General features: G+C 42.2%; 1 protein-coding gene across 4 annotated transcripts; it reads left to right on the plus strand.

Annotated features, from left to right (window-relative positions):
* Positions 1–359: 359 nt before the first annotated feature.
* Positions 360–27,590, plus strand: LOC121963573 (transducin-like enhancer protein 1). 4 transcript variants are annotated; one of them, XM_088076663.1, is made up of 20 exons: positions 360–1,111; positions 2,006–2,106; positions 3,114–3,177; positions 4,882–4,926; positions 10,646–10,708; positions 10,848–10,952; positions 15,000–15,219; positions 15,617–15,633; positions 18,052–18,165; positions 18,514–18,567; positions 18,679–18,828; positions 18,965–19,103; positions 19,574–19,773; positions 21,145–21,221; positions 21,414–21,663; positions 22,375–22,622; positions 22,953–23,100; positions 23,226–23,376; positions 23,935–24,011; positions 24,748–27,590. In XM_088076663.1, the coding sequence occupies exons 1-20, from the start codon at positions 1,088–1,090 to the stop codon at positions 24,853–24,855; spliced, it is 2,355 nt and encodes a 784-aa protein (XP_087932789.1). In that variant the 5' UTR covers positions 360–1,087; the 3' UTR covers positions 24,856–27,590. The 4 variants fall into 4 exon arrangements, with proteins under 4 accessions (XP_087932789.1, XP_087932790.1, XP_087932791.1 ...); XM_088076664.1 differs by having other exon boundaries at positions 15,003–15,219; XM_088076665.1 differs by having other exon boundaries at positions 10,848–10,922.

The raw sequence follows: 27,590 nt of genomic DNA on the forward strand, positions 1-27,590 counted from the left end.
AAGTGTGTGTGTGTGTGTGTGTGTGTGTGTGTGTGTGTGTGTGTGTGTGCACGCGCACATTTTCAACCTCGCGCCTGCTGAGCCCACGTTACTTTGATTGACAGGTGCGACTTGCCTTCACACACCGCGCTGCCCGCCCCGCGCGCCTCCGGAGTGGCAGCTCCTTTCTGATCCCTGATTGCCCAGAATCCGTGTAGCTCAACCAGGTCAACAGTCTCGGGGCAGTTTAGAGAGCGGCTATTGGTCAGCTGTAACTATCCCCACGTGGAGCGGCGGCTCTGATTGGTCCGCGGCCGCTTTGTGGGCGGGCTTACCGTTTCGGTTAGCTTGGGAGCGTGAAACCGCGTGAGAAAGTTGCCATTGAGGTAAAGCAGAGCTAGACGGTGGAGTGCTGCTGCCGCTGTGGGAATTGATGTTATTAAAACTAACAACATCTCTCCGTTTTTTATTCAAAATCTATTTTGGACGCCTTCAAACTCAGCGTGGAAGTAAATATTTCTGTTTTTGTTGACTGTTCAACCGTCAACGGTCGACCGCGGCGAGTCAAGTGGGAACTCTTCACTGCAATTAACTTGTGTGGATTTGTTTCTGATGCTGTGACTGAGAGAGAGACGACAGTTTGCGGCTGTCTGTTGAGGGTCTGCCGGCTTGACTTTTTCCCTTGTTTGTTTGTCTTTCGGTACTCGGAATACCTCGGATCTTACACCAAAACTGGAGTGATTGAGGTGGCTCCTGCCTTTTCATTTCTCACCTGGTTCTCCTCCCCCTCCCTTTAGCTCCGGCTAATGAGCCGTTTCCCGTGTTTTTCCGGTTGATTTACGGCCGCGCTGCCGGTGGAGCGGGGGAGAGACAACGACCGAAACACAGCGAAGAGACAGCGAGGATTCTCGGTAAACGGTCCGTGAAGTCGGACGGAGCGGCGGGGCGGTCGGTTTTGTTTGAAATTAACGACAGTTGGTCCTGATACTAACGGCAGATGGATTTGTCTCCGTGATCCGGAGCGCCTCACATCCTCGCTGTGCCCGAATTTGATCCCTCTGAGTGGGGTTTTCAAGAAGGAAACGGTCGCATCCTCCCGGAGATAACAATGTTTCCCCAGGGGCGACACCCGGTAAGACTCTTCCTGCTTTAACAGTGGTTTACCTGGCTGTACCCGGGTGCCCACAGCCCGGGAGATAGCATTACCTCTTTGTTTGACCCGCGCCTCTTGTTGTCTTACTTTACAGTCTCCTAAGCAAAGGATACTCAACTTGCTTTGCGTTTGAGGTCACTTTTGTATAATGACAGGAGCCCAGGGGCCAGTCACAGCAGCCTCATACGTGTCTCTAGGATTTTAGGATGTTTCTAGGATTTTAGGACATTTCTGGGGTTTTAGGACTTTTCTAGAACTTTAGGACATTGATGGATTTGAGGACATTTCTAGGAATGCAGGACATTGGGATTTTAAGACGTTTTGAGGATTTCAGGATGTTTCAAGGATTTTTTGACTTTTCTAGGATTCCAGGTCCTTTCTATGATATTAGGACATTTCCAGGGTTTTAAGACGTTTCAAGGGTTTTAGGACGTTTTGAGAATTGTAGGACACTAGGAGCTTAGCTAGGACCACTGTCGGGAGGTAAGGGGGTCCTCTACTGGCACTGCTTTTGATAAACAAGCTCTATTATGCTGTTGTTTTATGTATACTTAAAGTATAAAAACAATTCCCAATGAGAATAATTTTTTTTGTAAATTAGAAAATGGTAGGGGGGCACCTGGCATCAGGGGCCAGATTCTGCCCACAACCACGAGTTGAGTATCACTGGCCTAAGCACATGCTCAAATCTCTCCTCTTGTCAATTTGGCTACCCTGAGAGGCAACACTGATATTATTGTCTGTTTAATAGCTGCTAATAAATAGAAATTGCTGACTTTACATGTGAGCAGGAGAGGATCAGACGGATATTCTAGGCTACATAATGAGCCACTATGATGTTAATAATCCTCTGTCTGTGTGTTTGTGTGTCAGACGCCTCACCAGGCTCCAGGCCAGCCCTTCAAGTTCACCATCCCGGAGTCACTGGACCGCATCAAGGAGGAGTTCCAGTTTCTCCAGGCACAGTACCACAGGTGGCTAATGCAAACATTCACATGGAAGGCTCCTCTGTCTTCATGGGCGTGCAGGATGGCCAATTTTTTCATTGTCATCTCCCCTTGAGCACTAAACCTCACCCTAACCACAGTCATCCCCCTTACCATAATGAACAAAACCCCAGCTCTGGCCTCATACTAACCCATAAACCTGGATTACACACACATGCATACAAAAGCGCACACATATGCAGCAGGCATCAGTGTTAGCACTTACACTGCGGTAGGTCTAAGTCTTGGTGATGGGTGAGAGCCAGAGGGTGGCGTGTGGGCTCAGGGTTTCATAAATCACTCCTTATTTTCCCTAGTGTGCGTGTGTGTAGTTGTGTGTTAGGAAGACTGCCTGAGTATGTGTGTAGGTTTTGCTTTTCTGTGTGTGTACATCTACTTATTTGTGTTGTCGGGGAGGGTTGTCTGCAACAGGTGAATGCTCATGAACTACAAAAGGGCTGTTTTGTTTTTTCACATCCTGATTCACACATACAAAGGGCTGGGTTTAACCAAACATCCTAAAGCCAACTGACACAGGTTATCGTAACTCACCAGGAAGAACCATCTTCTCCATTTCTCTTCATGCTCTGTGCCCTGCAGAGTTTAGCTTTGTTATTGAATTACTCAGAGAGCAAAGAAAGAGGGATCAGAGGAGACTATAACCTCTCTACAAAATTGTATGCTTTACCATTGTTAATCTATTGTAGGAAAACAGCTGGAAGTTCAGCATCCACACTGTTTATTCTTAGTTTGAGTAGATGTTTTAAATGGAAGAGAGACACATCTAGAACTTGTTTGTACTGTGAAATCAAGGACAAAACAACTAAGTAACCATCCACAAGGGCTGACAAATGTACAAATTCTCTATCTGTGGGAATCTGAGGTGCTGGTTTCCACTGACGGGCTTGGGTTGAATAAGGTCAACTTTGCTTAACTTGAGGTGTTTTTCAGTTTCTCTTGAAGTAAATAGTGTATTGTTGTTTTTTTACCTCCAGTCTCAAGATGGAGTGTGAGAAGCTGGCCAGTGAAAAGACGGAGATGCAGAGACACTATGTCATGGTGAGATCCATGTGACACTCAATTCATTTGCCCCACAGCATCACACATGACACAGTGAGGCTTTTGCCCTTTAGGAGGATACTGTGTCCCTATCAGCTCCATGTGTTCTGAGGCTGAACTTTCATCTTCCCAATGACTGTTAAGTGAAATATCTTGAGGAAATATTGTTTAATTACCTTAGGCACAAGGGAGAGGCATAGTAATGATTTAAAAAAAACAACATGAATGTTGCTCCAGACAGACTTTCCTTACTCAGACACGCTAATGAAGGCGATCAGAGTGTCAGATTAGACTGTGTTATGATTTGGTAGGCAGATTATTTTAATTTTAATTAAACTGAATTCCAGTATTTCTGCAAATTCAACATTTCACTAGTTTGAATGGATACGATTCTAAATTTATCTCCTCTTTCTAAGGTAAAATGCCATTGATAGCCTTCTAACCTGAAACAAAGTGAGCTCAGAGGAGGCTTAGGTTACATCCACGACTATTACTACGTTTACGTGCCCAGCATCAGCACTACTTTGAAACCCCTAAAACTGAGATCTTTGAATCTGCCGCTGACCCCGTTTAAGTTTGAAAACTCTGGGGCTTATGTTTTAGCGTGGATAGGCAGAAACAAAGACTTTTGGAAATGATGGCGCAGATGCCGATGTTTGCTTCCAGATTATGCTTTATCAGGCGCAGTAAGTCAAGTCAAAACATTATAGCTAGGTCTACATAACTTTTATGATTCTGTCCTTGTGCGTAGTCATTTTTCCCTTGCCATGGCTTCCATCAGCGATGGATAATGATACCAGCCGGTATTGCTCTAATATATTGCTGTATATGCTTTGTACAACTCCCAATCTGTTTTCACCACCTTGACTGCTTTATTGCTTTCAGTTACAGTTCAAACTCATTGTCATTTCAAATAAAGAAATGTCTTGTCGTATTTTTCGGCATCTCCGTAGTATGCTCTGTAATTATGCAACGACTGATACAATCTGCTTCCTTTTTACAATGGTACGTGCATGCCCCTTGTACGTTATGTGACTCCCACAGTCATGGAAAATCTGTAAAAGTCATATAATTTCCCCAATCTTATTTTCCATGCCTGGAAAAGGAATGGAATTAGTAAAAATCATTGAACGTTTTGGAAAAATCATGGAATTTTGTTGTGTGTGGTAAAATTGTTACCATACTCTTTTGTGACTAACTCATTACGCATTTTAACCTAGTGGCAAAGTTATTTTCTGTAGCTGTCGATGTGACGTAGCTCTCATATGTGTTGATGTGGGATAGTTTAACGTTGCATACTTTATTCATTTATCCATATTTACCATCCCTTCATGTATGCCAGCTAGCGGAAATCATATGTGAATACAGTTTCAATCTGATATGTTTGAAAAACTCCAGGCAAGTGTGGCAAGATTTTATTTTTGTTTGTATGGACAGATTATTTCTAAAACACTGCTAAAAGGTGTGTGTGTATGGAGATTGTATTCAGTTTAAAATGCTGTTTTAAAACAAAAATGTATTTGCGTAGATTTGTTCTTAGTGTGTTTTTTAAATCCTTTATTCTGACACATCAACAACAGATCTACATGCTTGATTGTTCCGATAAAACACCTGGAAGGTCATGCATATTCTCTAGATGCTTAATCTTTTAATTTCAAAAGTTCTCAGAATTCCTTCGCTAATTTGACTCTCTGTCCTCCTCAGTACTACGAGATGTCTTACGGCCTCAACATTGAAATGCACAAACAGGTATGGATGCTTATGTCTGCCTCTTGTCCCGTCTGCGTCTTCTGTTTGTCTCTCTTCCACTCTTTCCCTCTCTCCCTCCTTCTCATGGCAGGGTTTTGATGTATTTGGTGTGTGTGCCTGTTGACATGTCCTTGTGTGTGCACAAATGCATTTGTGTGTTCATTCATTTGTGTGTGTGTGTATTACTGTATGCCTGTGTGTGTGGATGTGTGTTTATTCGTGATCGATGGGGCTCTGTCTCCATTTCCCCAGTTAGGGCCGGCCGGCTGAGCCCAGAGGCAGGATGAATGGCTCTGTAGATTGATTGGTGCTGTCTAGGGGAGCGGCCTGCTTTATTACATTAGAGGGGCAGGGCTGGGGAGGGCAGAGGAATCGATCAAGGGGAGGCCAGCAGAGGAAAGACAGTGGAGCTCCCCCTTTTAGAAGCAGGGAGGCAAAAATACACCAGCACACGCTTTAGTAGGGCAGACGCACAAGTGTCCAAACATGAAATACAGAAAGGACATATACCTGTTGTTGTAATGTAAGGCAAGGACATTTATGCACAGCCATAATCAATTTATGCAAACACACAAGGACAGGGGCAGTTGAACACATTCACAGTAATGTAAACACAAACAAAGAAAGCAAACATGTTTATGCATGAGTGTACATACACATTGAAAGGCAAACATCTCTCATGGTTAAGTATGTAGACACGAGGAGAGAAAACTCTTTTTCTCATGCACACAAACACATGTTTCCCCACAGGAGTGGTGCAGGGCTCAGAGCGTTTACCAGTAATTACCCCAGCTATCGACCAGTCAGACCAGAGGAAATTGGAGGTGGATTGGCCTGGGTGCTTCACAGAGGAGTGGGGATGCTTCTCTGACTTTCTCACACTCCCTCCCATTAGTTTTTTTCTCCTTTCTCCTTTTGTGTTATTCTCCCATTTTATAACCCGAGTCCTCTCCCTTTCTTTCTGCCGTCCTCACTCTCCTTTTACAATTATGGGATCTCTTCTTCCTTATGCACCCCCCACCCTCGTTTCTTTTTTCTTGGCTCCCCTTTCGTTTTATGTCCATGTGAAGCTACTGTTCTTTCATTGTGAGGGAGATGCATCTCTTCCTATTGTCTGCACACACACACACACACACACACACACACACACACACACACACACACACACACACACACACACACACACACACACACACTAAAGCTCCAGGGGAGGTCATTAGCTTGGGGCTGCAGTTGTCAGAGCAACAAGCTTCTGTGGGCGGGGGGTACGGGGGATACAGAACAACCCACCTCCTGCTGAGGAGGTATGGATGTGTGTGTGTTTGTAGTGTGGCAGTAATGCTCCAATTATATGTGTAATGGAAAGCCTGTTTTCTGTTAGCACATTGTGTGTGTACACTCGCATCCTCTCTGTATCCTCAACTTTTGTTTACCCACTCTCAATTATATGAATATCATAGTGTGGATGGTGAACCATAGCCATTCTCCAGTGTTGTGTTTCAGGAACTGACATGAAAAATGTTTTAAATGTTAGGACACATGAACTGCAAGTTTTTATTACCTTTATTTTTTTTCCTCCAAATGTTCTTGAGTCACATTTGTAATGATGCCTCTCTAAGGGATTTTAGCTTTGGGTATATGTGGCCTCATTTGTTTGATCCTTGTTAGTTTTGTCAGTAAGCTTAGTTAGATTAGCTGAGCTGACCTGGTAGTAGTTGGTCAGACTATTCTCAGACGACCTAATCAGCAAGCCATTATACAAGGCTAATTATAGGCTTACAACTCTGGATTCTGAGAATGGACATCCAGGTATAGTCTGCCTGAAATAGCTTTTCAGTTAGAGCTTTCTAGGCATGGAAAAAGTCGGACATTATGAGATTGAGTTACAGTGTACGGAAGTCTGCAACTCATGAGCTGGCCAGGGCTGCAAGTATGTTAAGGTCCTTCATTCTGATTTACTCTAGATATGCTGTAGTAACAGGCACATCAGGTGCACAGACAGCACTAAGATTTACACTAAGGCAATGGCCAAGCAAAGCAGCTAAATGCAAAGGTCAGACTAATCAACTGTTTTTCACATTTAGAGCCAAATTTTACCTGGTATTAACATTTTGGGTGAATGCAACATAAGAGAACTCAGCTAAATAAAAGTGTATATGACCATTGAGACACATTTTGATCTAATCACTTGTAGGAGTGATCTGACAGTATAAATAATTTATTTGATATGATATACATGATCTAATTGTGATAATAATAAAATATTTAGCCAGTGCTTCCACATTTGTGTCTAAACAGAGAGGAAGGAGACAAGCAGACACACAAAGACAAACAGGCACACAGCCAGAGACACATAAGCAAGCAGGGACAGAGAGACAGGGACAGAGCCCTCTGTATGATTAGAAGGGAACAGAGAAGGAGAATTACTGCTGACTCGCCAGGCGAATGCTGACGGGCTGCTGGGCAACAATAAACATATCAGGGCACTTCTACGTCCAGGGTGAACCCTGCCTAACGCTCCATAACTTGCCTATTTAGAGACGGGTTGGACAAGGTATTATGTCATGTATTATGCTGACAGTGAAATCTCCAGCTAAACTGACACAACCGCTAACATGACTGTGTGGACATAATATCTGTGCGTGAGGTGTCCTTCTAGCATAAGGGATGTAGGTAGTAACGAAATCTGAACTCAAGGGGTTCATGGAGACGCATTATGGACACAGCTGTGAATTCGGATGTGTTTCGGCTGCCCGCCGAAACGCATGCCAATACCAGGTGTAAACTGTCTCACATCTTGTTGTGTGGCTCGATATTGAAATGTATCTCTCTATAATGAGCACTGTAAAACAGGTGTAACATTGTGAAAAATGGCTCTCTACATCGTGCAGATCGTAAAGCCCCCAATGTACCAAGCCTGTAAAAGAGCACATCAAGCTTTAAAATGATCAAATCTTCATTAGACACATTGTTTTCAAGTCTTGTAAACTCACACATGCAGTTATGAATAAAAAACAGAAGAACAAGAACTCTGAAGGCTTATAACTCTTTTGATTCCATATTCTCTTTGATTCTGGATGAAGAGTCAATTATTTACAGTTCATAGTGTTCACAGAGTATAGCATATTTACTTAACTCTTTGTTTTATCGTAACTCTCTTTTACTAGCGTATTTACTTAACCAATTAATTTACGTTCTTCAGGGTGTCAATTGTAATTGCTTTTTTTTAGTTCTCTTATACTCAGGTTTACCAGTGGTCCTCAAAATCCTAGAGAGTCTGTGAATCCGAGGAAACTGCTTGAATATATATATATATATATATATATATATATATATATATATATATATATATATATATAGTGCATGAATAGAAATTGAGGTTCTTTTGATATTGCCTTCATCGCTGTATTTTTACACTTGAGAAGTGTTCACACATGCAAGCCTTTCCCTATTTTTAATTGTTGTCTGTGAGCTTGTGTTAGTCTGCTACTTCTCATTACAAAAACTCTGTGTTTAACAGTAATTAACCTTGATCTGTGTCTCAAACTATGCTTGAGAGAACTGGGCCTTCAAAGTCCTTGAAAGATCCTTGAATATGATGTTTAAGAAGGTGTGGGAACCCTGCAGATTGTAGGTAAAGCAGGTACTTGTTTAGACTCATTCTGAATAGGCCAGCACTTTATTTAGCTCATCCAAGTACATAATTGGCTGAACTGTGGCGAGGTCAGTTGTTTGGCAGGCTGATAGGTGTGTATGTGTGTGTGTGAGAGAGAGAGAGAGAGAGTGAGACAGAGAGGTCCATTGAGAGCATGTATGCTACAGCTAAAGAGGACGTCCCCACAATATCTTGACAATCATTGGATTGATTACTATAAAATTGTGGGACATTCATGTCCCCCTCAAGATGAATTATAATAACTTTGACTGTGATTTTTCACTTAGCATCATCATTGGGTTAATATTTTAATTTGTCCATTACATGGGATCACATATCAGCCACTTCCCCAGAAATATAACTATGCATCTGCATCAACCAAAGGATACTGAAAGACAGCAGCCACCCCAGCCACAGTCTGTTCACCCTGCTGCCATCTGGAAAAAAATCCAGAAGTATCCGCTGCTGAACAACCAGACTACAGAGCAGCTTCTTTCCCCAGGCTGTGAGACTCCTCAACTCCTCCTTCGACAGCAAAAAAAAATATAGCACTGTAGCAGGATTTAGAATCAACTTTAATTTAATTTCTTCATAAACCACGTTTAAGAAAAATGACAATAAATCCACCTTGTACCTTGTAATTTGTCTGCTAGGTAGCATTGCATTTCCTCCTACGCTTTTATGACTGTGCCTTTTTCTCTGTGAAGATGGACTAAAATGAGGAGAGGTTAACTTAGAAAGTCTGTAAATCTGTACATTTGTATGACAACTCCAACATGATCCGCTCAGTTTCAGTCACCATTGTTTGAAGTGCGTGAAGAAAATCATTAGTGGCACAAAACCTCACGCAGACACCATGGCACAAGCATACATTCTCACCACGACATAGGTCACTTGCATAGGCTACGGCGTATGTAGGGTCTATATTCAACTAAAAATCAGTTTTGATGCCTGTTGACCTGTAGGAATTGCAGGAAGGAAAGGAAATTGACATATCAGTAAAAACTTGAAAGCTGAGACTGAAAAACTGAAACTGGAGCAGTGTGTGCCTTGAAAGTCAGTTAAAAGGAGGAAGTGCTGTATTTTTTTACTTTAATTACTGTTAAAAGGGAAGCATGCCATAGTAACATGTTATTTCTACACCAGGTGAAGTAATTGTTGGGTCAGTTAAACCCCCATTGGTGGTTGCTTTATGCTGTGAGATACCAGATGTCATTTTAACTTGATGAATGTCTTCACTGAGTTTTGAAAAGTTTCCATAAGCCCAAGTATCTTTTGCTTTCAGTTTGTAATAATGAAAATCATCTCTTTTCCCGTCTTTTCACGTAATACATAGCCCTTTGAAGCTTTCACATCCAGCGTGTGCATCTATTTATGTGAGATGTGTGTGTCCGATGAGCCATTACTGCGTTTCATGGCTCCTCCAATTCCCTCTTTGCCCTGGCCTCTTTCGTATCAATTTGATTGGATGATATGTAATATGAGTCCGCTTATCTGATTTGATGCCACCGTGGGGGTATCTGGTTTCAGCCAATTGTTGCCACCTCCGGGGGTTTGGGGGGCAGGCGGATGTGTTGGCATGGATACTGGGGGAGAGCAAATGAAGTTAGTCACTGATGAGATTATGTTGAAGTGCTGATGGGAAGAGGGACCAGAGCACAGAGGATGCAGAGAGAGCAAAAGAAATACAACAGGCAAGAGAGAAACTTGAGCTCACACTGATGATTAGAAAGAAAAATCTCATTGTACTCTCTGTGTGTGTGTGTGTGTGTGTGTGTGTGTGTGTGTGTGTGTGTGTGTGTGTGTGTGTGTGTGTGTGTGTTAGTGATATTGAAAATGGAGGAAAGTGGATGGGTGCTGTTATAGTATTATAGACTGTTAGGGGTTTCAGTGTGAGTGTGTGTTGTGGAGGCACCAGTCTCCAGTGTGTGCGTGCGTTTGTGTCTGTGTGTGTGCTTGTATTACGTTATTGGTGTTACCGAACAGCTGTCTTTTCTAAATGAATGTAATTATGTTATTAACAATTAAGTCTCTTTCTGTCTCTGTGTGTCTCTTCTTCATCAGACGGAGATTGCCAAGAGACTAAACACCATCTGTGCACAAGTCATTCCCTTTCTCTCACAGGAGGTAAGTATGTGTGACTTTGAGCTACAGACTGTTTTTTTTATGCCATGTATACACTGTAGTAGTCTCTGCGAACTTCACTGATAAAAAGCCTTGTAGTCTTGGTCATTAGCATCATTGTGTTTGTCTGTGTGTTTTGCAGCATCAACAGCAGGTGGTTCAAGCTGTAGAGCGAGCCAAACAGGTGACCATGGCCGAGCTAAATGCTGTCATCGGGGTACGTGGACTGCCAGGTCTTCCACCTACAGTGTGTATTTCTTTTACTTTCTCTTTACCTAAATCAACTGTCGCCGCATGTCTGTGTGTACTCTTCTTCCAACTTTTCAAAAATCAAATTCTTTCCAAAAGAAATATTTTATCCATCTGCACTAGGCATGTCGGAGTAACATAAATGTTAGTTGATACTAGTACTAGTGAAATTCCACCATTCTGACATCCAATAATAGACAAAAACAAATCAATAAATCCCATGTCCTTAAACATGTGCTCTGTTATAAAAACATTTAAATTAAATTAGATAAAATTGTCTTATTAATCCACAATGATCCACCTCAGAGGCAACATACAAGTCCCTGTGGGTTCATGAGATTTTGTGGGCGAGGAAACGTTTATTAACATACAAAGCCTGCCGTGTATTAAATATTTATCCTCCATTGTTGTTGTTATTCAGCACTTGTACATGTAAGATGTGTCGTTTGATCTTCACGTCATTGTCCCGCCCCTCCTCCACTGTGGTTGGACAGCTGGTTTAAAAGTGACAGTGATGAGTGCAGCGTTTTACCCAAATCTGAACATTTTTTTATTGTCTGCAACCAAAAAAAAAAAACAAACATGCGGCACTCACTGCAGAATGGTGTGCGTAAATATGTGGTGCTACCATTGCAAAATATGCTGGCCTCAGGAAAAAAATGCTTTCCCTTTTGATGAGTTGAGGGAGAACCATTGCTGCAGCCACATTTGTTGTGATCTTTCATACGTTGTTGTTCTTCTGTCCTGGTAGGCATTCTTCTTCTTTCAGCATTTAATGGCAGACTAAAACACTCGTAGGTGTTAATACCGCCCCATTATATCTGCAAAAATTGCAAACCCCTGATACCTACGTTACTGAAGAAAGCCGAATACCATCATGTTTTCAGAATTTCGGCACTGACTGACTGTACACAGTTGTCAGTTCTCTTCACATCGCTGTTCCTCACACATTAAAGGCAGCAAAGGTGTTTTAACTTCAACACCTACACAAATAAGTTTATATTGACTTTACATTGTAAGCACGTGGCTGACTTTTAAACTTAATGCAGTTATATCAGTTCCTCAGTCACTAAACTCATCTCAAGGTCACAAGCTTATATGTAAAGAGATGGTAGAAAAATGTATTAAAAGGGGAAAATATATTAAAGTAAACCCACTGATGCAGATAATTTCTCTTTTTTATGGACTATGGGTCTGGAAATAAAATGTATCAATAGAACCAATCTTTTTCATGGTGAATGAGAAGAGAATAGAGGAGGTGTGATGAGTGATGTTTATTGAAAAGATGTTGTCAGATCATGATGAATGATGGGCCACAACCAGCTATTCAGACTTGAGTTGTAAAGGGATTGGCACGATGAGTGTGGGAGAAGTTACAAAAAACTAATGTTTTGGGCCCACGGTTTTGCTGTGATGTTTAGTTAAAAATGAGACAGAGTGGAGTTGTTGGTGGTGACTGTTTGGATGGGATGGGAGGTGGTTGAGAATACTCTGCTTTATAGGAGCCATAGGGGCTTGAGTAGCGGGAGGTGAGGCCAGAGGGCCGAGTTGAAGGGGAATGTGGTTAAAGAGGAAGGGGGTCGTTCATAGCTTTAGCAAAGAGTGGGCAGTGGGTTTGAGGAGTTAAATGTGAGGTGGGCTTGTTAGTTGGCGTGGACTAATGGGGGTCTGTGTGTGATTGGGGGGAGAGGTGGATTTGGCAGTTGCTGTTTGAGTCTTAATTGCAGGATTTCAGTGTTTGTAAAAGGGGGGGTCACGGCGCTGCCCTTACTCTCCCCACTTCACCCACTCCTCCTGTCTCCCACGCCAGCCTGTCATTCACCCCGTTTGTGAGTTAAATGAGTGTAATGAAGCATGCTGCCCCTACCTCTACACACACAGCACATACACATACATGCACACTCACTAGCTCACACTAACATCCCATGACAAACCGTGCTCCCCTTGCCTCCACCAATACTTCCCCTCCATTTACTCCCATCAGGGGTCCTGTTTGTGTATCCATGTGTGTGTGCTTTTGCATCTGTTTGTGTGTGCGTCTGGGCGTAGCAGAGCGTGCATTTCTGTTATCCCCAGAAAACAACAGGCGGGTAGGATGGTTGAGCGAGGGTGTGTGTGCCTGCCTTGTTTATCTAGACTCTGTGTATGCATGTTAGTGTGATCAAGTGTGACGTGTGGGTGTGTTTATGTTTGATTGTTTGGCAGGCGAGCCAACTCTGGAAATTGAGTGTGTGTGTAGACGCTGGCATGGGGGTTGAGGCTAAAAGACTGTTTCGTTGTTTTCCTTTCATTCATTGGGGCAGGACGCTGAGAGTGAAGGATGGATAGAGAGGAAAAGAGAAGGCGGGGGCTCAGGATAGGGGGAGTGGGTTAGTCAATTAGGTGAGATAAAAGTCGGTTTGACCTTCAGCACTCCTTCCACCCCTGCCGAGTCGCCTCCTGTGCCCCCCCTCCTCCTCCTCTACTCTCCCTCCTTCCTCCTCCCCTCCCCATGGCGAATCAGTGAGCTTGGATTCCCGCGGCTACTGTCTGAGGAGGCAATAATGATGTTTTGGAACACAAAGGCATTTCACGCTCAGACGAGCGCCTGATTTGGTGTGAAAGAGAGAGCAGGGCTGGCAGCCAAACTCTCTCTCCCTCTCTCTGACCCTCTTCTCTCCTCCCCTCTCTCCTCAGCCGCCTCACTCCCTCACAAGACCTGACAGTGCAGGCAGCAGCTGGGTCTCTCGGCTCTCCCCCCTGCCCCTCCACTTCTCCGTCATTCCTCCTTTTCCTCCCTTCCTCCCCCTGCTTCTCCCACCACATCCTCGGGCTCTGGGCTGTGATCCCAGCTGTCAGTATTGTTCAGTGTTTGACCCCAGAGGGATGAGGGTGTGTGTGTGTGTGTGTGTGTGTGTGTGTGTGTGTGTGTGTGTGTGTGTGTGTGTGTGTGTGTGTGTGTGTGTGTGTGGGAGGCAGTGTGTAGGGGGAGAGGATGTGTTCACCGCCTTTTAGACTGCAGCAGCTTGCTGAGGTGGTGTAAACCCAGACACTGAAGAAACTGCCCCATCTGTTGAAGACTTCAGTAGGGCCAGAAATCTCTATTGATTAGGTTGCAGAGTGCTATTGATTTTTACCTATTGATGGTTCAGTTTCTTTCACTGACACTGGATTTTTTGGCTTCCGTGTTTTACACTTTAAAGGCAGTGTAACTGTAGAATTTTGTGGCTACATTCAGTGAGCTCATCTCATTTCTTTTACTCCTGAATGAAAAATGCACTCCTCCGTTTTAGAGGCAGACGTTCTTTGTGTGGGATGTATTGCCATCTTTAAGATTCAGACACACCAAATGGACTTTAAAGAATCAGTGGCGCTGCTGGTTGACTGTTGTGTGGCCTCGCGTCACCTGTATCTAGGCCAGAAAGTTGCACAAGAACACACCGCAAAGACTACAACCAATAGCTGAATAGCCTGTATGTCCTGCACGTACATGAGAGGAAACAACTCTTCATATCAGTGGGCAGGGGTAATCTGTATTTGCCTTTCAAAATAGGAAACCAGATGACCACCAGAACACATTCAAGATGCTAGTTAGCCCATTAACAATTCAACCCAATGATGAAAGAAAAAGGATAGTTACCATGTGCTAGCAAACGATTACAAACCCCTTTCTGCTACAGAGCTCAATAACAAAAAACATAATCTTAGCAAATATAACAAGTTTGTTTCAAGTTTGGTCTCTTGACTTTTTTTTTTTGTTTTCTTTCTTTACTTCCATCCTCTTCTCATATACTTAGCTGGACTGCCAATCAGAGTGATTTTATTCAGCAACGGGCTCTGCAATCTCCAAACATTCAGAATCAGCCTGAAAAAAGGCAGACAAGGACATACTACTGCCAGTAGTGTTGAACATACTGCAAAAAGAGATGACGCTCACAGACGACCCAACATTGACATGTGTTAGGGGTGTGTGTGTGTGTGTTTATTGTAAAGTCCCTAAACCAGTTTTACTTGCAACTCAGCTAACCACCCCTTTCTTTCTCATCTTTTTCTTCTTGTCTCATAGCAGCAGCACCTATCTCATAACCATGGCGGTGCCCCTGTGCCCCTCACCCCTCACCCTGCCGGTCTCCACCCCTCTCAGCTGGGTGGTTCAGCTGGTCTCCTGGCTCTATCAGGAGCACTTGGTGCTGTTCCTCCTCACATGTTGGGAAAAGAGGGCAGTGACAAGAAGCCCCACATGTCCGGGCCAGACTCGCACCCTACAGGACCCGAGCACCTGAGAGGTGAACTAACACATCATATAAACACCATTTGATATAGAAAGTGGGGACTGGACTGGTGACTTGTAAATGACAAAAATATCAAATTCTATTGCCAACCTTCATATCATTTAAATTAAAGTTTTAGCATCATATTTCTGAAGATAATTATATATTTATTTTCAGTACATTCATCATTATTATTTTTTCCTTTTCCTAAATGGTGACCAAAAATGTTTTGGCTGCTTCCGAGTCAGTTCTTCTGAGCAAATTTTGGTTTCTTATTTTTATAATTATAATTAAATATAGACTTCACATTTCTAACTCATTCGGCTTCCTTTCTTATTTTTTTCGTTTTCTGCTCTGCTGAACACCCAACCCTGTGACCTCAACCGCATGTACACTTTTCCAATGGCAATAGAGCGAGAGCCCAGCACAGTAAGTACTTCCTCTTTCTACAGCAATGTTTACTTCTTCTCACAAACCACTCAGTTTATTTTCTTGTTTCTCTTAAGGGATAGTTTGGTTTGGGGGAATTTGAGTTTGTTCTCAGATGCAGTTTGACTTCAAGCTTAACAGTAAGATTAGTCTGTCTTAGCTCTGTTGATAGACATCTGTGGGATCAGTACTCAAATTTGCAAAGTAAACTACATATAGTTTACAAAGTGCAATTGCAAGTAGTGATCTCATTGTTTGGATTTGTACTTATGAAATGAGCTACCCTGGCTATGTAGGAAAACAGTACCCAAAGAACCCAAAAAAACAAACTACCCTTTTGATCCCTGCTGCAATATAGACAAGGTCATTGCGGAGCAACTATTCAAATGTCTCTCATGAAATAATGTTTCATTTGAAAAACAGTATCTGAAGAGTCATAGCACATAAATCCACATGAAAACTAAGACTTGGAATTTAAACTTATAGCTCAAGTGGACTGCACCTGTTGCTGAGGCAGGCTCATTTATTCATTTATTTGAATGGTTTTACTCATTGTTGCTCATATCATATCATTGTGTCATTATGCTAAAAGTCCCTTGCTGTTTCTTACCTCTGTTTTAAACCCAAATGGCTTTCATCCTTAAGTTGTATATTTTTTGACTCTGTGTGTGTGTGTGTGTGTGTGTGTGTGTGTGTGTGTGTGTGTATCTATCTCTAGGGTAGAGCTTTGGCCTGCCTTTTTAGTTCTGCCCCAGATCTGCTCTGAACTGTTAGGTTTCTTTTCTCCTCCAAATGAGCTTTTTAGCATGGTCACACGCACACACACTCGTGCACACACACACACTCCTCCAGCCTAGCCTGCATTGTTGTGCCTATTTAACACCTCAGTGAGCAGATTACCCCCCCTCCCACCGCCCCTGATCCCGCGCTTAAAGACTCTCATTGTGTGTAATATCACCACCACTGAGAGGGGAGGGCTTGGGAAAGGGAGGGGAGAGGTGGGGGGAAGCAGCAGTCATATGACACTGAGCTTGTGTGTGTGTGTGTGTGTGTGTGTGTGTGTGTGTGTGTGTGTGTGTGTGTGTGTGTGTGTGTGTGTGTGTGTGTGAGTGAGACCATGCTAAAAGCGAACGGGGGAGAGACGAAGGGGGGGAAATTGCTTATGTTTTGCGGGTCAGTGCTCCTGTGCTCAGCTCACTAAAACCTTTCAATAAAGGGGAGAGGAGGTGGGAGGGTGGGAGGAAGAGGGGAGGCCGTGAAGGAAGGGGCCTTTGGCAGAATACAGATTTTCACCCCCTCCCTCACCCCTCTCTTTCCCTCCCTCATCTCTTGTCACCCTTTCTTTTCCTCCACACTCTCACACCCTCCCTCCATCCTTTCTGTCCTCTAATCTCATCCCCTCCCTCTCCCCTTTTTTCTCACCCTCCTCCTCCTCCTCTCTTAGCTATTCCTCCTTCATTTACCCTTTCCCCCCTCAAAGCCCAAGCGCTCGCTCGCTGGATGTGTGCACGCGCATGTGTGTTTGTGTATGTTGGATGCACATTTCATTGACAGGCTGAGACTATAATGGACTCAACATGAAGCTTTAATCCATTAACAATAGGATCCGTTGGTCAGGAGGCCAGAGGGGGCAGCGCTGGTTTTTGTGTGTGTGTGTGTGTGTGTGTGTGTGTGTGTGTGTGTGTGTGTGTGTGTGTGTGTGTGTGTGTGTGTGTGTGTGTGTGTGTGTGTGTGTGTGTGTGTGTGTGTGTGTGTGTGTGTGTGTGTGTGCGTAGTCTTGGAACAGAGAGGGACGCAAGATTATTATGCAAGTAATACACACACACAGTCTGTAACACACTTTATCAAACACACACAGGCTTTTGCAGTCAATTACACATCGTACACACACACACACACACACTCTCACACACACACACACACATACACACACATACACTCTGCAGCCAGTGCAGCTTGTCAGAGCCAGGAGAGGGAGCACTGATAGATTTTAAGAGCCACTTAATGTAATCATCAACTTCAGAGGCGTGTGTGGTTGTGACTGGCTTTGGTCAAGTGAGAAAAAGAGGTTGCTGTTAAAGTGTTAGTGCTGCTTAATTCATGCTTCTGTGAACTATTAACCTATTTGTGAGTAAGAGTCCTGTTTTTCTAACCTGCTCCACACGCAGCTGAATAGCTGTTGTAAATTAGTGGTCGATGGATCTGACTGTTTAGTGAGCCTATGCAGAATACACCCACAACAAAGCACAACCCTAAACTAGAAATGGAAAAACTGACTCACCTCTGCAAATCCTTTTTCTTTTCTTTGTCCTCCAACCTCTCCCCTCTCTTTTGTCTATTTTCTTCTACACTACCTATCTTTTCTTTCATCTCTGTTTCCTTTGCTTTTCTTCTCCTCTTCTCTGCTTTTATCTGCAGAGTAACTCACTGCTGCCAGAAAGTCTTAGGAACTCAGATAAGCGACGCAACGGACCCGAGTTTCCAAATGACACCAAGAAACGCAAGGTGGATGACAAGGACTCCAGCCACTATGTAAGAAATGCCTGTGCTGACTGTGTGTTTGTTTGTGCCAATGATTGATTGAGGAAAAATCATTTATAGTTTGTGTCAATTGTCACAATTTTTTTGTTTGCACAGGTCATATCTATATCTAACTGAATTTAATCTGAATCTGTGTGACTGTATCATAGTAACACATTAAATGTTAAGAGTGATATTTCAGTTTGCTATTTATTTCCACTTGACTATTTACTTGCAAGTCCCTTGTAACAAGGTGTTCTTTAGCAAATCAAAAGACAAGACATTTGTGAAAATGGGTTAAAGAAAATAACCAATGCAAGTGCAAATTATTTAATGTTAACTGATTTTTTTGGTTTGCAGGACAGCGATGGAGAGAAAAGCGATGATAATTTAGTGGTGGATGTCTCGAATGAGGTCAGCATGTTGATATTTTTCTATTGTTTGTTAATCGTTGAGATTATTGGTTGTCTCAGTGGGATGGATGTATAACTTTTCAAATTTACTGAATCCTTGTCTATCCACCAGGATCCAGCCTCCCCTCGCGGTACACCTCTCCCATCCCCGAGAGAGAATGGCCTGGATAAAGCACGTCTTCTCAAGAAAGACCCCTGTAGTCCTGCCTCAACTGCATCATCAGCCAGCTCCTCCTCGCTCAAGTCCAAAGAGATGGCAATGGTAAGGATGGATAAGACACAGATTTTTCAGCTCATATTTGGATAGAGCAAATATATATAAAATCTGTCTGTCTCTCTCTCTCTCTCTCTCTCTCTCTCTCTCTCTCTCTCTCTCTCTCTCTGTCTCTCTGTGGCAGCGAGACAAGGCAGGCACACCTGGGCTTAAGTCAAGCACACCCACACCTCGAGGCGACTCCACCCCTGGACCAAGCTCCACTCCTGGAATCCGGCCAAGTCTGTCGAAACCCCCATCCATGGAGATACCACATCCACCGAGTATGTCCAGTATAAAGATTTATAAATAACTGATATAATAGGTCGTGATTTTTCACTATGTTAATCTTTGCAAGAGAGCAATGAGTTGTGTTTTCTAAATCACCTCCAGTAAAATGAAACCTTGCATTTGAAGGTCTCAATCATAAATGTTTCATAGCACCTTTACTTTTGAAAACTCATGCATGTGCACAGGTCCTCAGAGTCTGCTGGCTATGAACAATAAATCTGATGGCCAGAAATCACAGTTTGCGTTAGAAATCTCTGTTTGCTTATGATTGACTTAACTCTGCATCAAAGGCAAAAAAAATAATTTTAATCTAGGGTTACTTGAAAAGTCTAATGGTTGTGTGGTAATGAAAAGTCTCTAGGGTCAAGGCTTGTATTCATATATTTTAAGGGGTTTGAATTTGAATTCTCAATTATTTTTTTACAGCTTTTTATGCATCATACTCTTTCCCTCACCTTTTCAGCTGCAGGTTTGCGGACTCCCCTGGCTGTCCCAGGCCCGTACCCTGGTGCATTTGGGATGCTGCCCCATGCAGCAGGGATGAACGGGGAGCTGGCAGGTGCAGCTGGGGCTGCAGCCTATGCTGCAGGACTGCACAACATGTCACCTCAGATGAGTGTTGCTGCTGCAGCTGCTGTGGCTGCATATGGCCGTTCTCCCATGGTGAGTGGAAAAAGATGACTTGTAATTTTATAAAAATAATAAATAATTATCAAAATAGAGGCTATGCAAAGGATCAAAGCAACACAAGCAGTTAGTCATATGTAAGATGTTTAATCAAGGTGTCTTTGACCCATAACAACAGAAATATTAAGGCTGCAAGTGAAAATAAATCTCTAAAATTATTACTCTCCTTCAAGACAATATATAGGAGAACCTCTTTTGGCAGGAACTCTAGGTATCAGGTTTGCACATCTGGACGATCTAGTTTTTATCCCCTTTTTCTTTGTAAAACTTTTTAAGCTCTGTGAAGTTGCATGGTGGATGTGGGTGAACAGAACAGAGTGAATTTTCAAGTCATGCCTTCTGCTTCTGCTGCCTTCATATGAGTGTTTTCAGCAGTGGCTTCCTCTTTGCAGTTCTCCCTGAGGCACCTGGGCAACAGTTGTTGTATGCACAGTGCTCACAACTCAGCCATGAAACCCTGTAACCCGCTCCAGGCAGATTTACAGCCGTACTACAGTTTATTCTTTTCAATTTTTTTAAATGATTGACCTTACGCTGCTCTGAGAAAATATTCCGTGTCTGAGTTTTTCTTCATTTGTACTTTTCAGTAACTCTTAAGCAGATTGATTTGTCTCCTCATAGTGTTGCTTTTGCAAGGAAAAAAAAGGTTGCATCAGCTCAGACAGTTGTATGTCCAGATATTTAAATTAAAATTTCTTGTCACGCCCTGATTAAACACATCATCTCCATTGAACCTGGCAATTATTCTGTTGATCAACATTGAAAAATCTGAATTACTTCTACTATAATTAAAAAATCAGGAAGTTAAAGGGTGTGAATACTATTTATAAACACTGTAGATTTTTCAAGTGTCAATAGTTGCACAGCTGTATTTCTCCCTTCTGTGTGATAGTATTTATACAGTGGGTGTGCTGGTGTGCATTATGCTCAATCACCTCATCACTCTTGGCTGTATTTGCATAGTGTTCATTACACTGTTTAAATAGATTTAGTAGACTCACAGCTGTGTCTGTGTCTGAGCAACACATGATAGAAACTCAGGTTGTGTACTCACTAGCTGTGTGTGTGTGTGTGTGTGTGTGTGTGTGTGTGTGTGTGTGTGTGTGTGTGTGTGTGTGTGTGTCTGTCTAGGTCTAGGCACAAGTACTGACAGCTCTGCCTCTGTGTTTGCTCACTCTTAAACTCGTCATTCAGATTCGGAGGGTGTGTGTGCTCCAGTGTGTCTGTTTGCTTTGTGCTCATGAGTGTTTGTGTTCCACAGGTTACTATTGACCTGAGTGCATTTGTGCATTTTGACAATACCCATGGGTGTATGTTTGCTCATAAATTGTCTTTTCTCTTCTCAAGGTTGGTTTTGATCCTCATCCTCACATGCGAGTTCCTGGAATGCCTCCCAGTCTGACCGGAATCCCTGGCGGCAAACCGTAAGTGTGTTTGTGGCTGCTCATGTCTTATAGGACTGATTGCCCGAATTGCCCCACTGAACAACTGATATGTTCTAGAAAAACTTCCTCTCTAAAAAATTACCATTTTCTTACCTTCTGTCTTTATTTTGTCTTCCTCTTTCATCTTTGCCATCCTGTTTAACCTCCTATCAACCCTCTTTGTATCATCAGTGCATATTCATTTCACGTGGCAGCTGATGGACAGATGCAACCAGTACCGTTCCCCCCGGATGCTCTTGTGGGCCCAGGGATTCCTCGCCACGCCCGTCAGATCAACACACTGAACCACGGAGAGGTGGTGTGTGCCGTTACCATCAGTAACCCCACCCGACACGTTTACACAGGAGGGAAGGGTTGCGTCAAGGTTTGGGACATTAGTCACCCAGGAAACAAGAGCCCCGTGTCGCAACTCGACTGTCTGGTGAGTGAGCTGGTGGAGCTAGTTTACATTACAAAATGTCTTTTTTGAGTTACAAAGGTGTGTGTTGTATTCACTGGTTATCAAAACTAGAATTTCTGCATTCATTGTGCATGTCTAAAAAGCAGAGTTCCCACCGTCATGCAGTTCCTGGAAAAGTTATGAAATTCAAAAAAGGTTTTCAGGCGGCGAAATGTTATGAAAATGACAAAGTTTTGAATATACATTGTTTTGGGTTTTTTTAAAAATATGTTCATAAAAATCCCAAAACGTGTCTAACATTAGGTGAAATATGTTGCATTTAAAATCTAGTGCTGTGCTGCATGACAGTTGATTCGATCTTCAGTTATCTGTTCTCCAAAAAGAGGCATGGCCTTAATGTTTTGCCAAGTACCCGAGTGTGCCGGTCTGTTCTTTTGGCATATGAAGGTGGTTGACAGCAGAAAAGTCTAATTTGCATGTAAAGATAGCAAGTGCTAGCAGTTTGCTTATTCACAAAGCCTGGGAAGTGCGTATTTTTAGTCCTACCCTTTTGAAAATACTTAAAGTCATGGTAATGGGGTAAAATATTATGGAAAAGTTATGTAGAAGTTTTGAAAATGTATTGGTAAAAATGTGTGGGAACTTTGTAAAAAGAGAAATGAAAGATATTTATGTATTATATAGTATTGTATATATGCAAAAAATGTGATGTACTTTGCTCTACCACATCAGAACCGAGACAACTACATCCGCTCCTGTCGCCTCCTCCCTGATGGTCGGACACTGATTGTGGGAGGTGAGGCGAGCACGCTGTCAATCTGGGATTTGGCCACACCCACTCCCAGGATTAAGGCAGAGTTAACATCATCAGCACCAGCATGTTACGCTCTGGCCATCAGCCCGGACTCCAAGGTCTGCTTCTCCTGCTGCAGCGATGGAAACATCGCGGTCTGGGATTTACACAACCAGACGCTTGTTAGGTAAGACAGATCTTGGTGTGTGTACACAGACAAAAAGAACCTGGAGAGTTTGCCTATTTTCAGAGTTTTTCCTAACCACCTGTTAGTCACAGTATTCATCTTCCTTAATCAGTGGACTCTCAGCCCCGGCTGATTTTACCTTTATGATTATGGGTAGAATATCTAGCAAAAGTGCTGCAAGACAGGCTGCTGATGAGCAGTAATAAAGGGGCTTCACATTTTGGTCTGTGATGCATATCAACTGCCCAGGCAACCTCTGAAGCCGAGTGGTGTCAATGTTTAAACATTTCTGTCTTTATCTAACTCAGAATGTATGTGTGTATCCTGCAGGCAGTTCCAGGGCCACACAGATGGAGCCAGCTGTATTGACATCTCGAATGACGGCACTAAGCTATGGACCGGAGGCCTCGATAACACTGTGCGCTCCTGGGATCTCAGAGAGGGACGGCAGCTGCAGCAGCATGACTTTACATCACAGGTTCACGCTCATATTGGCATTTAATGACTTTTTCAAAACTATGAGTTAGAGGGGGTATTCCAGGTAAGACCAAGTTAAATTTGAGCAGGTATTCAAATGTAATACTATCTGTCTCCTCTGTCCAGATCTTCTCTCTTGGCTACTGTCCAACAGGAGAGTGGCTCGCTGTGGGAATGGAAAGCAGCAATGTTGAGGTCCTTCATGTCACCAAGCCTGATAAATATCAGCTTCATCTTCATGAGAGCTGTGTTCTCTCCCTGCAGTTTGCCTACTGTGGTAAGCAACCGGTTGTCTTTATTCTGGTCGACTTAGGCCGCCTTTCAATCATTGATGAGTGCCTTTTTTGTAGTTAAATACCCTTTAAAGTAAGTAATTTAAATGGGTGCCAGGATTTTGTTCTACCTCAGTGGGTTGCTTTTGGTAACTTGATTTTTTATTGGATAGGACAGCATAGAGGTAGACAAGAAAACTGTTTTTTCTAATCTGTACGCCCTGCTTTAGTCTTATCCCTTTTTGCTCTGTGCTCCGATGATAGTTGAGCAAGCTTCTGCAGAAACCTCGGTTAACTTTCACCGTTAGCCTGAAAAGGATCAAGGCTAATGTTGCTTTGATTATATTATTTCCATAAGCCTAAGTGCCACCTTGAAGTACCCAGTGTAACTTCCTTAAAGAGAGACTAATGTTAGGTCAGAGCCATGAAGTTCTTTACTCAGTCTCTAGTTCTCCAATTGATTGATGAATGATTCATATCTGGAGAATGATATCATAGTCTAAACTGTGTTTCACCCCGTTATTGCTTATTGTGGGTTTGTTTGTGCATTTTTCTCTACCCAGGTAAATGGTTTGTGAGCACAGGAAAGGATAACTTGCTGAATGCATGGAGAACACCCTACGGAGCCAGCATATTCCAGGTTGGTACAGCAAATCACTACATTTGTTATCAGTGCTGCCACGATTAGTTGATTAATTCAGAAGATGATCAACAGAAAATAAATTGGTATACCTTATATAATCAAGTAATTGTTTTAGTAAAAGTAAAAAAGCCAAACATTTATTGGTTTCATGCTTCTTAAATGTGAGAATTTGATGTTTTTATTTGTCACCTCAGGCTGTAGGAAACAACGTAGGGCATATTTCTCTATTTTCTTTATTTGCAAAATGATTATTCAAGATTTATCAATAATGGAAATAATCATTTATTTCAACCCATATCATTACATTACATAGTGACATAGCTATAAGTACTTCCACCAGCACAGCACCGCATCAATGCAATATGAGTCTTGAGATCTCAAAATTGTTATAGTGTTGTTCCTAAAAAATAATGACACTTGAAAGTTGCAAACACTCTTGCAGCTTGAATATGCAATGAAATATTGCTTTTATTGTGGAAATGCATCCTGTCTCATTTGCTACATCAGCATGAATCTCTGTGACAACATCATCAAACAGGTTATGAAAGCTTCTGTCTTATTAATCATTCAGCACTATTGACTGGATGAGAGCACCAGACATAAATTGTATTTTTAAGAGCATCGTTTTAAAGCTTTAAGTGTCTCACACACACAGAAACAGTGATAGTTTCATTTTCTTTCTTTTTGTGTAACTAACGTTTTCCCTATTCTCTGTCTCCATCTTTCTCCTCAGTCGAAAGAATCATCCTCAGTGTTAAGCTGTGACATATCTGTGGACGACAAATACATTGTCACTGGTTCAGGGGACAAGAAGGCCACTGTTTACGAGGTCATCTACTAAAACTATGAAAAGGAAGCAAGGACATTTGTTCTTTCCCACACACCTGATATGTCTCTAGACATTTTTAAGTGGGGCCAGAAATTGCGAGTGACCTTGATGGCACGTTCTTTTTTTCTGTTACATCTGCTGAGGAGACACAGAAAGGAGACAACATTTTACATGCACAAATCTGCTGTGCCTGTATGCGTGACTCCATATCAGCTGGGAATTAACTGGAGCAGCTAGATGTTGAATGGAAGGAGGAGAGAAACTTAATGAATGTTCTCGTTTCTACTGCTTTCTGCTAAGGACTGCGCTGGGATCAGTTACAGGGACCAGACAATGACTGAAACCAAAGGTGGGCCACGGCATTGGTTTTGACTGGGACCAGCTTTTCTGGAGAAGAATACACTGAAACTTAAAATTTGACACTTGAGTTGGTGTCATGACGAGGGGCAGAGACCCTCGAATGATCACACAAACTAGACGATGAAACGTGAAAAGACAATGCAGACAGAAAAAGGACAACCTGGACAGAAACGGACAAAATAATGGAGAGATGGAGGAGGACAGTGAATGAGGAATATGTTGGTTTGTATTTTGTTGCAGACAGACGACGCTCACAGCCTGTTGCTCTCTTAGCTCAGACTCTCTGACCTTAGAACCTCAGCTTGCTGTTCTTATACGCCTACACTGTCTGAAAAGTACCTTTTCTGTCTTAACAGTAAGTCTTATCCTCACTAAACTGCACTGTAGTGGAAGCTGGCCACCTACACGCTTAGCACACACACACAAAATGACAGTTTAAACACACCGAAGGCCATGTTGAGGTGTCTAGCATCACGCTATTGTTGATTTCTGCAATGGGTTAGCTAAGTACATTTTCAGAATTTCCATCCATTTCAGACGCTACCCGAAAGTATTCACATACTTTGGAGAAAAATTTGTATACCACACCAAATAATCTTCCAGGGCAGGAAGAACTTTTCTCTCTTTTCTCCGGTTTTCGTGTAATCCAGCTCAGAAGACTAATTAGTGGAAACCTGAAGAAAAGAAAAGAAATAAGTCTCAAATTCCACTGATCTATCTTTTTAGTGTTCCTGTTTTAACAGATTTTTTTCTCCCCTAATATTTTTTCACATAGCTCTCCTCCACAAGCAACACAAGCTTTCATACTGTATTTTTCTTCTTGTTAAAAGAACAGTTAACCCTAAAATCAAAAGTACATATTTTTCCTCTAAGCTGTAGTGCAAATTGTCAGTCTAAATTGTTTCGGTGTGAGTTGCAGAGTGTTGGACGAATCTGCCGTAGAGTTTGTGGTGCTCAAAGCATTAGGAAATGCATTTATGAATCTCAACAGCAATGTCTCTTTTAAGAAATCAAGACCAGGATACTCAAAATAATCAACAGACCTTGTGAGCAGTTTCATTTAGGAACTATTTTCTCTCTATCAAACTCCACCCGTCATGCGTATCACCACGGACAACAAAGTGTGCTGTTAGCTCACCTAGCACCACTGAGCTGGCTAACGTCACAGCCTAGCTGAGGAGGATGCCGTTAATGTTTACATCTTGCAGGATGCTGTTCAGTAGAAAGAAAGTAGCTCCCAAATGAAACTACTCACAACAAAGTTTATATAAGTTATAAGGTTCCATTAAATTGGAGATAAGTCTGACATCACTCTGGGCGATTTCTCCAACACTTGGCAACTCACACCAAAACAGTATAGATTGATAAAAAGCACTACAGGTGGCGCACCCCTTTAACTTTTAGTCTGTATGGTCTGTACTTGAGCCACAGTGCACTTCTACTCATACTGTTACAGAACTATTGACCCCAAAAAAATTCACTACTACATATTGATAGTCAGTCAGTTGAATATAACATCAGATTTAAGAATAGCCTCTTCAGTATGATCTTGTTGAAGTCAAAACATCACCCTGCTGTTAGTTTTAATGCAGTTCATTCGCTTGTTGTCTCTCTTAAAGTGAATTCATTGGTTGAAGTCGTAAAGATTAAAAGGAATAGTCTTAAATTAAAAATTTCCCCCGTTATTTGAAATAAACAACCCTGTGGTTGCTGTTTTCACTGCTGTAAATTCACCCTGCCCCACTACCTTCATTACTTGTTAAAACACACGTCTTACTGTATGGATGTTTAATCACGCCTCCTAAACAGGGACCAGCTATACTATCAAAAAGACCATCTTGACAAGTAAATTAACCTTCTGTTCAAACAACTGGAAAGTCCTTTCTACCATATTCATTAAACAAACAAAAGAAAAGAGAATAGCCTTTTTTAAAAATTTAAATACCATCACTTGTGTCTGAGAATATTCTTGAATATGGGACACTTGTGAAATTGCCTTGAAAAGTACAATTGTGCCATGCTGTTGTCTTTTCACTTTCCAGAGATTTACAGGCAAGATTAAATTACTTGTTAAGATTATAGAAAAAAGGTGCAGTTGTACTTCAGCTTCAGGAAGGTTTTGGTGTCAGCCATGTTAAACTCATTAATTTCACCTTGTGCTTAGTTTTTTGTTTTGTTTTTTAATCTATTTTGGTCTGTTGAATGTTTGTAAAAATGTATATATCTGTTTTTTTCTTACAGGACATGCTTTAGAAATAACAAACTGTTTTTGTACGTCTTTTACATTGAAAAGAAACGTTTAATCAGGAGAAATACTAAATGGTCTTAATGCTAGTTAATCTAAAATGATTGAAATATCTAGACAATAAATGTGTTTTTTTGTATAA

This window comes from Plectropomus leopardus, chromosome 4 (genome assembly GCF_026936395.1).
Source record: "Plectropomus leopardus strain MGB_pleo_1.0 chromosome 4, ASM2693639v1, whole genome shotgun sequence".
NCBI lineage: Eukaryota > Metazoa > Chordata > Actinopteri > Perciformes > Serranidae > Plectropomus > Plectropomus leopardus.